This window comes from Pteropus vampyrus, unplaced genomic scaffold (genome assembly GCF_000151845.1).
Source record: "Pteropus vampyrus isolate Shadow unplaced genomic scaffold, Pvam_2.0 Scaffold12, whole genome shotgun sequence".
Classification (NCBI taxonomy): domain Eukaryota; kingdom Metazoa; phylum Chordata; class Mammalia; order Chiroptera; family Pteropodidae; genus Pteropus; species Pteropus vampyrus.
Genome location: NW_011888793.1, coordinates 10,447,823 through 10,457,978, shown reverse-complemented (window position 1 = coordinate 10,457,978; position 10,156 = coordinate 10,447,823). Strand labels below are relative to the sequence as shown.

At 34.5% G+C, this 10,156-nt stretch overlaps 1 protein-coding gene across 1 annotated transcript in view; it reads left to right on the top strand.

Moving 5' to 3' along the window:
• Positions 1 to 10,156, top strand: part of WDR49 (WD repeat domain 49) — a 119,643-nt gene that overhangs the window by 36,638 nt on the left and 72,849 nt on the right. The window contains exons 5-6 of the mRNA XM_011380821.2: positions 3,810 to 3,977; positions 5,743 to 5,891. Coding sequence (XP_011379123.1) covers positions 3,810 to 3,977; positions 5,743 to 5,891 — 317 coding nt within the window. The remainder of the gene's footprint in view (positions 1 to 3,809; positions 3,978 to 5,742; positions 5,892 to 10,156) is intronic.

Genomic DNA, 10,156 nt, shown 5'->3' with positions numbered 1-10,156 from the left:
AAAAAAATGAAGAGATCAGCAAAGGAAAGACTCAGATGAAGTGGGGGTTTGGTCTTAGAATGAGAATGTGGGGGACATAAATATAGCTGGTAATAGAAAGAACCTCAGATCTGGGCCTGGTATACATGTGGCAGTGTGGCTTAGGGGAAAAGAATGATGCAGTAGTGCAAAACAGAGCTCACAACCGAACAGGACTGGGTTCAATCTCATTTCCGACTCCAATTAGCTGCCTACTCTTGGGTGAGTTTGGCTTTAGATTGTCTATTTCCTTATCAGAAAGCTACCCACTGAAGATGGTTGCAAGATGACAGCACCTGACATGATGCCTAGCACATGGGAAGCATTCAATAAACTATCCCACTAATTATTACAAGTAATTCAGAGGTTGGGGGAGATTACATAATGGGAGATAAGTAAGAAACACACCATCCGGGCAAATTCTAAACAGAGTGGAAAAATAGACTGTTTTGGTCTTTAGCAGTACTTCACATTTCATGACACACTTCATGGTGATTATTCTGTGTGCCTAGTGCTCAGTGAGACACCTCTGCTTTGGTCCCCTTTCCTAAAGCCTCCTTTGTATCATCCCAGTCCCTCTTTTTTCTCTTAGAAATTATGTTCTGGCATTGGTTAGGAGAACCTCTGCATCAAAGGCCAGTTAAACTCATTTACTTTAGAGAAGTAGGAGCTAAAAAGAGAAGCCCAAAATAGGCATCGATGAGCACAAAGGGTGAACAAACACCATTAACAATAGAAACTTTGAGAATCACCTGAGGAAGCAAGTGAAGTGATTTACAATCCAAAGTGGAGGTTCATCACCTGACTTCTTTAGATTGATCATCACTGGGCTTCGTGAGTAGGGGTAGGGAGAGTCCTGAAATCCTGGTATTTTATTTTTAAAAATTGTGTGGATATACATATTTCTGGTGGAGAGGGTCTGTAGCTTTCATCACATTTCCATAGGGGCATTAGATCTTCGAAATTTGAAGAACTATGGATTAATTTTCTAGAGTATTAAATGATGGCAATACTTCGTAGAACACATTCTACTGTCTTGCCACTTAAAATGTGGTCCTTACAGAACATTAGCAGCAACAAGTGAGGTTTGGGTAGGAATGCAGAACCTTAGGTTTGCCAAATGAGAATCTGCATTTTAATGTGGATCTTACCTCCAGGTTACTTGTGTGCATATTAAAACTTGAGAATAACTGTTCCAGTGGTCAAGAGATCATGCTGTATCTTTTGAATTTGTACTCTAGTTCTACCAGGTGATGGTGTCCTGAGCTTGGATGTTATGTCCTGGATGTTGTTAAGTTATGTTATGTTATGTTATGTTATGTTATATTATGTTATGTTATGTTATGTTATGTTATGTTATGTTATGTTATGTTATGTTTTATGTTGTTATGTTATGTTATGTTATGTTATGTTATGTTATGTTATGTTATGTTGTTATGTTATGTTATGTTATGTTATGTTATGTTATGTTATGTTATATCCTTGGATTTTATGTCCTGAGCTCGAATCTTATGTAACATTAAACTGTACCAAAACCAGAGGCAGAATGCTTGGGCTCCAGTCCAGAGTCTGACAATAATCAATTGATGATTTTAGCCAATTATGGAACTTGATTGGGTCTCTATTTCTTCATCTGTAAAATAAAGGAGTAGATTAGTCCTCTTTTGGCTCTAAATTCTAGAGTTTATCTTCTTTTCTACACATGTGTTTTATCACCACTTCTTTCTATTGAAATGAAATCTTTTTGTCAACACTTACCAAATGTTTTCTAAACCCTGAAGCACACACTATTTTGTTCTTTGAAGTTCTGTTATACTTTCTATAGCACTTAAGTTATCACTGTATTATATAACAAAGTTTTCTCTAGTTGTTTGATTTACATATATTTTATTCTAAGCTTGGGGGCATCCAGACTGTGTCTATTTCTTCTCTTATTAATCTTATCATAGCACAGGGCACATAGTAGATGCCCAATAAATTTTTAAAGATTGCATGCCATATTTTGAAAGAGGATATCTATAGATGACACACTAGTACTCTCAACCTCATTTAGTCTTAAATTTGTCATATTGAGCCATATATTTCATAGTGAGATAGATATAAAGTATGTTAAATTAAGATATTCACATAACGTAAATATCAGCTCTTAAATGAATAAATTCCAGTTTTCATTAACTCCATAGAATAGGCTAGAAGCTAGAAGTTATCCTGCCTCTCACAATTCTTTGCCTTTAGTAATTTTTGAAAATATATATATTCATATGTATGTATATACACATATATACAATGTATACTTATGTATACTTTTTATATATAAAGCAAATTACATATATAAAGCAAATTAAATTCTTTCAGTAAAATAATAAAACTATTTCCAAATTAGCTACTGATAAATTATATTGTCATTTCTAGCACAACCAACAATACAAATACTATGGTGCTCACTTGGAGAAAGAGATTTAAAAACCATATTTTAAAGTGATGGAGGATGTAGGACATAAGACTCCTGTGTTAGAGAAAAAAAGACTTTATTACTCACTACACAGCAAGCAGCATATTTGTGTCAGTTCCTCTTGCCCTTAAGTCCCACAGATGCAAAGCAGATGGTCCCAGATGATACCCACACATGCAGTGTGTTATGTTCCAGGAAAGAAACTCCAAGTTTAGAGAATCTAAATCTTTTATAGTAGACAGGATGCATGCCTGCTTTTGCTCCAGAGGAAGACATTATCTTTATTATTTTAAGTAGTAAGTTTGTCTACCATTTGCTGTACAAAGAGATACCATCTCTACATTTTATGCAAATGTCTTTGAAAAGATAGTCTAGAACAAAGGAAGTCAATGATTTGTTTTCTAAGAAGTGCAGGAATTCTAGTGATCCCTTGAGAATTGTCTTCCAAGAGTGTCACTCTTGATTTTTTGTAATATATAGATCAGAAATATTTCCAAGAGCCATTCTGTTAAAGCAACTCTCCTTAAGCTATGCAAAGTTACAACATCTCTTTCTGTGTAAGGCAGGAATTTGATCTTGAAGTCAAATCAGAAATCCTTCAACTTTAGGCACAAATCATCGAGCAAAATGCAAAGAACTTCCATCTAACCATGGAGGGCAGCAGTAGTTAGAAGCTGGGGCAGGAGCAGCTATGGCTCTTTGCCTTTGGAGCATGTGAGCCTGACATAAATGGAAAGGCAGCAGGATCACTTTCCTTGCTTGGAAAATGGGATTATGCTCCAGAACATCTGGTACTGGGTCATTGGGATTGCAGTAATAGCCATTTCACTTAAATCTAGCTGTGTTTGTAACTCTTGGCAGGGCACTGATCCCTGGCCATGCTACTCTCAAACATTCTGTCTAGATCAGCCACAACTTAAATAAACCATGGTTTGGGCATGAGCTGAACTTTTGAGAACAGCAGATGGCTGCTCAACTCCTGTTTGACTGCTTCAGACCCAGGAGGAAGAACCCAGAAATTTGGCCAATTACTCATCTTAGTTCTCCAGAGTCCTGTATAATTAATGTGATTAATATTGTTTTTTGCCATGTGTTCCAATTAAAAAAAAACAAAGTATCTTTAGGTTTGGTTTAAAGTTTGAATGTGGGCTTTGCTGGAACTTTTCGCTGTAAGTTCTTTAATGGGGAGTGGGGGAAGGGGTTAATAAGGTATTTTCTTGAGCGTCAGGTTGTGTTATAATATGAGTTTAATTTTTAACTTTATATATTAAAACAGTTCTGTTTTGCTCATGTTTTGTGAGAAATCAATTAAAAATTCTTTTCTTTTTTTTTTAATCAGTTACTTACAATGCATCTTTAGATGCTATCATTTCTAGCACAACCAACAATACAAATACAGTGGTGCTGGCTTGGAGAGAGAAATCAAAAAAGCATCTTAAAATGACATCCTTCAACATTGCCCAGGGCATTCATGCTTTTGATTACCACTCTCGGCTCAATTTAATTGGTATGTAAAATAAATCATGATAACTATGAAGGCCTCATAAACAGTCTGGAATGCACATTTGTATGCATGGAACCTCTCCACCTTGTTGCTTTATTGCCAGAGAGACTAACTTGAACAACTCACGTTTTATTGCCTGAGAATGTCTGATAATGATTCATTATGATGTGCGTTTTATATGAACTACACTGGGGTGAAAATGTGAGAAAGTGTCCCAATGTTTTAATTAGCATTTTTATTAGAATTAGTGGGGTAGTAAAATGATATAAAATGTTTGTGCAGTGTCTACCATTCCATCATCTTTCTAACACCACCAAATGTTTGACCTAAACAAATACATCATTTTTCTCGCTACTACTACTACTACACACACACACACACACACACACACACACACACACACACACACACACACGCACACACAAACTGCAAAATGTAGACTGGTTATACCTTTCAGAATACAATCTCTAATGCGTTCTAAAATTTTTCAGATTATCCTAGCTTTAGTTTACTAAAAGAGAGTTCTTTTGATGTAAATGGATATATTTTACACAATAAAAAAGATTAGTTTTCACTTCAAAAAATGTATATTTTAGCTGGGGAAATAAGCCACAAATGTTTTCAGGTATTAACACTTTAAATAAAATATATAGAAATTTTGGAAGTTGATGATTTGACATATATGATATTAGTTAAAACAGTACAAAAGTGAAGTATTATTGAAAAATTAATAGGATAGTTATGGAGACTGAACATATATGGTCTGCAAAATGGGCCATATTAACCCTCATTCAATAATTATCATTCATCTGAAGAGTTTTGATAGACTCTTAGCCAGGGAGCTGAGTCCCTAATAATAATAGCTGACAATCATGATAAAAGATACCTTGAATATGATCTCAGGAATATGCCAACATTAAGCTTTCGAGGAGTGTTGCAGATTTATTAGAGAAGGCTGAAGGGTTTGGTGGATTGAGTTAGGAAGGATTCAAAATATCAACCATTTCATTGATTGATTGATTGAATAATTCAACACCTTTCTACTGATAACTACTTTGTACCTGGCTCAGTGCTGGAAAAATAAGGGTGACTAAGCTAGGTTCCACAGTCAGTCCTAGAGGGAACAACAAACAATGCTTTTCTGGTCTTTCTGCAGACCTGAAGAAGCACTGTGCTCCCTGATCTTGATGTGCTCCCCGAATATAGCCAATTTATGTTAAACAAACAAACAAACATAAAAAACACCTTATTCTCTCTATAAAGTAGGTCAAAAATATATTTGTGTTTCTTGATACTTGTAAATGCTCAGTTCTTTACATGGTAGTGAAAATATTTTTTTAATATACTTTTTAATTAGTTTGGAAACTTTAAATTGCTTTAGTTCTTTCTTACTCGTAGCATAACTTTAACATGTCTATATCCCTGGGCTGTTTGGACTGAGAGTGGAAATACAGAAACTAGGAAGGAGGATTTTGTCCCCTCCTGGTTGAGCTTCTGGTTGCTTCCTAAATGGGACAGTATTGTCCTTTCACCTCATGAATATCCCTTTTCCCTTACTTTCTCCATTTCAGCTATTTCAGATGATAGAGCTCATGCCCTATGAGCCTGGGCTGTTAGGCAGTGACAAGATTTTCCATCCTTTAAGACAGGCACATTAGTGCCCAGAAGACATTTATCTGTAGATATGTGATAAATTCATTTCAAAAAGAAAATGCTGGGAGTTATTCATATTATTAAAAACATTTTTTTTCTTTCTAATTCTGATTAGCAACTGCTGGCATTAACAATAAAGTTTGCCTTTGGAACCCTTATGTTGTCTCTAAGCCAGTTGGTGTTCTTTGGGGTCACTCAGCCAGTGTCTTAGCTGTCCAGTTTTTTGCTACAAGAAAACAACTTTTCAGCTTCTCTAAAGATAAAGTAAGTAACATTGTACATTGCTTTAGTTCTATGCAAATCTATCCTTGATCGTGAATTACCCTGAGAGATGGTGTAGATTTTTAAAATATGCTGGCTAACTGCTATGTCTTTAGAAATCTATATTTGGAAAAGATGTTATATCGATAGTCATTTAACAATAGTCCTGGGCAGCTGGACAAAGTATTTCATTAAAATTTCTTCTTAAAACATGTACTCATGAATTTAATCCTTATTATTGAGCTCTTAATATGTCAAATCTTGAGATTTAAAAGATGTTCTCACTAATTCAATAGTAAAAAACAGAAATAGGCATGAGGAAATGTTACTTTGGTAAGATGTGGAATACACACAGACAATTAACTATTGTTGCTTTGATACTGAAGAGACTCAGTAAGTAAGAAACCAAAGTTAATCTGAAGACTATCGAGTACTTTAAGAACATTTCAATTTAGTACATCAGTCTATTTCTATTTGATGATATCAATGAAATATTTTAAATATGATAGGGAAAACATGGCACTGGAATCAGATAGCCTAGGTTGAATTCATGTTATTTACTATTTATATCTCCTTAGGAAAATTTCTTAATCTCTAAGAATCCTGTCATTTGTTCCTCTGTAAGACTTCCATTTTATATAATGCTTGGCTTCTAGATCCAGTGATAGATTAACATGTGATAGATTTCAAGACCTTGGTTGCAAAGAAAAGAAAGGTAGGCAATTGGCTTACTTGAGACAACCTCAGAGACTCAGTGAATCTTACTTTTAATTTTATTATAAAGTGATACATGTATATATAAAAATTAAATAGAAATTCATCTATAATTCTTTAGCTTCTTTCTTCCCATAAGTCCTGCCAAACTTGCATATTTTACTGTATATTTATAATACAAATTTCCTTTTCCCTTAAATTTCACCAATCAACTGTCAATTCTTGTTGATTCTACCATCAAAATATGTTTATCAGCCTCACCTCTCCTTCTCATCTGACATGGTTCTAATTCCAAATCTCATCTTCTTTTGCCTGAAATGCTACAATGGAATTCGAATATGTCCCCAACTTTTGGACTGGTCTGACTTCAATCTTCCCTCTATTCTGCTAATTAAATGGTTTGTGAGAAAAATTCTTTAATTCCTCATCTTTGCCCTCCATCGCTTCTAAAATTCTTAACCTTTTATACAAAGCCCTCCTCTGGTCTACCAGTCCCACTTCACTTGCTGCTTTTCTCTTCTATTCATTTAATGCTCCACTCATATCAAACTCTGCAGGCCGTTTTCACCACGCTGACTCATGGCTTTGCAACATGCTCTTGCTTTTGACTTCAATCTCCTTTCCTCTGTGATCAATTGGCAAATGTCTATTTATCCTGGAAGTTTCAGACTTTCTGGAGTCTTTCATGCAGACTGAGTAGTTTCTTTCTCTGCATTCCCATTGCACCCATGTCCCTCATTAGAGCCTTTGTCATGTGCTGAAATATTAATTTGCTTCCTTAATAGGGTCAATATCTTTTTAGCTTGTATACTGTCATAGTGCTTGGCATCTTGCAGTATTTGTTCAATTATCTGTCGACAGCTTCAAGTGAAGATACATTACCATGAATCTAAGTACCAAAGAAGCTCAGAGTAAAAACTTTTTTTTTGATGCCCTAGTCAGATTTATTTGTTTTATTTTTTGAGATCTTTTAGCATTTTGTTATAACTTCCATTATTGAATTTAACATAATCTGACTTGTGTACTCGAGGTTGTATATGTACATTATATCTTTCACTAGGTTTTGAGTGCTTAGAGGCAAAGATTAATTTTTGTTCCTGGGACCTAGCACATATTAATGTACATTAAACATATGTTTTATATAATATGTAAAATAGTGTAACTGTCAACTAACTGATAGGATTTGTGAAGTTAGGGACTATGTCTTTTTTGCATTGTACTACACACATAGTAGGTCCTCAATAAATCTTGAGAAATTAGTAAATTCATTTATTAATTAAATTAATGAATCTATCAAAAATAAATACTAGGTATTTTATCATTACAGAGTGCTTTGAAACTTTAAAAGCAAATGAAAACATGTCCTTAAAGTCAGAATTGATTTTGTACAGCTACTATCAGTGTTAAGACTCCCTGGCCTCTTCCAAAACACTTTTATCATTCTATTTTTGCTTTGACTTCTAAACCATTACATTATAATAAAGCTTGTCATGCTGTCTTTCACATTAGTCTAAAGCTATGTCACTTTGATAAATGCATAATAATCTCAGTCATTATGTCTTCACAATAAACAGCAGGGCTTTCTGCTACAAGGTTAAGCCTCTGCTTTATTGCCATAAAATGGTTTTGGATATTTTATAGGACTAGGGATAAGTTAGGGAACAGGGAAAACTAAAGGAAGCGTTCTTTTTTTAGAAGAGCTTTTGATTAAACTATGTTTTGGTCAATGAGTTGCTAAATTAGAGGATTTTGAGATCAAAGCAATTTAGATTAAATAATTTCCTCCAAAAATAATCTGAAACCAATTTTCTTTTGGAAGACTGTTCTATTACCACTTTCCAGTGATAAATAAGCAGTAAGTTTATCCCTATAGACTTTGGTATCATACTAAATGTTCAATTGCATTTTGCTTTGGATCCTAAACTGTCTCTAAGGTGGCAGTTACTGATGGCAAGGCCCTGCTGGAAGCCAGCAACTTGGTCATTTGAAGGAGGAGTCATCATGGGGAGTAAAAAAGGATTTTCAGAGCATAGGGGAACTCTCTCTGCTGGGGGTTGCTCTTCCAAACAGTCAACCTGATTACACCTTTCTATTGCTCTTAACCCTTCTTTCTGGGCTACTAATCCTGTCTGGGTCACCAGAATCAGATCAGTATAGTATACAAAAGTATATGGATTAATGCCATTCCATAAAAACTGTAAATGAAGCGGCATGTAGTACAAAAAGGGAATATTCTTCTTGCTCATTTCCCCTTCAATCAATTCCTCTCCCCACAAGTAGCAATTAGTAACAGTTTTGTGGATCTTCTCATATTGTTTTATTATTACTTAATATATTATATATTACAACATATTGTGTGACAATGTATGATATTTTTATAAAATTAAATATACTATTCTAAGTGTGCGTACGAATACAAAGAAGTATTCATTATTAGTTTTCTGGTAAACAGTATCACTTTCCATTAGTCTACTTGCCTTTCCCTACACTTATATATCACTGTTTAACCAGCATAGCTTTATTGTATATTTTGATACCTGGTAGGGCAACTCCTACTTCTTGTTTTTCTTTTTCAATTTTAGCTATCCTCTGGCATTTTCTTTCCTTCCAAGTAAATTTCAGGATCAATATTTATGTTCCATAAAAAACCTTATTAGTGTTTGAATTGGAATTTCATTAAATATGACATTTGACATCTTTAAAATATTGAGAAAGCACAACTTATGTTTACCCATTTTTTTTTTTAGTTATTTTTCAGAAAAATTTTATGCACAGATTTTTTTCCTATTCCTTATTCAGGTTTTTCCTCCATATTTCAGGCGGCACCTTATCATCTTATGATATTCTTAACTTTAATGGTGGTGTTTCTAATGAAGATGTGTCTTCTTTTTATATAACCCATACATCGAGTTTTTAATTTTAACATGCTACCCCCATCAAATTGTTTTTGTAATGGCCTGGTAATTTTGGATAGTCTTTCATTATTTGTAATTTTGGATATTTCAACATTTAATTCTTTAATTTTATATTCTTACCTAATAATTCCAATATCTGGAATCCCTGGTGATCCGAATCAGATATTTGCTATTCTGGTGATTCTCCCTCATGGTGACTTGTTACCTTTTATGTTTGATTATCTTTTATTGTTACTTTGGCGTTTGCTGTTGCTAAACTGTAGGCATTCATAGCAACTAAATTGAAGAGGCTCTCCTTTAAAGAACATTTGTATTTGTGTTTGCAGAGCAGAAATGAGGAAAACTCTGTCCTGAGGCTACTGTATGCTCCTTTTCTGTTGTCCAGTTTAATTGAACAGTCTCTCCTCAGTACCTCCTGCATCTTGCTGCTGGTCCAAGGCTTAGGCTCCAAGACTGCAGTCATTGCTTTTATGCCTTCTATTCACTGTCTCCATCTTAAGTTTGTTTCTTTTTCTCTCTTTCTTCTTTTAGACTAGGGGAGATTGTTCCCACTTCCTGAAGGCCCAGCAAGGAAGTAGAGTTATGTTTTATTCAGAATTGTGTTTCTTTGAAGCAGGAAGGCCCCTTACAAAAACCTAG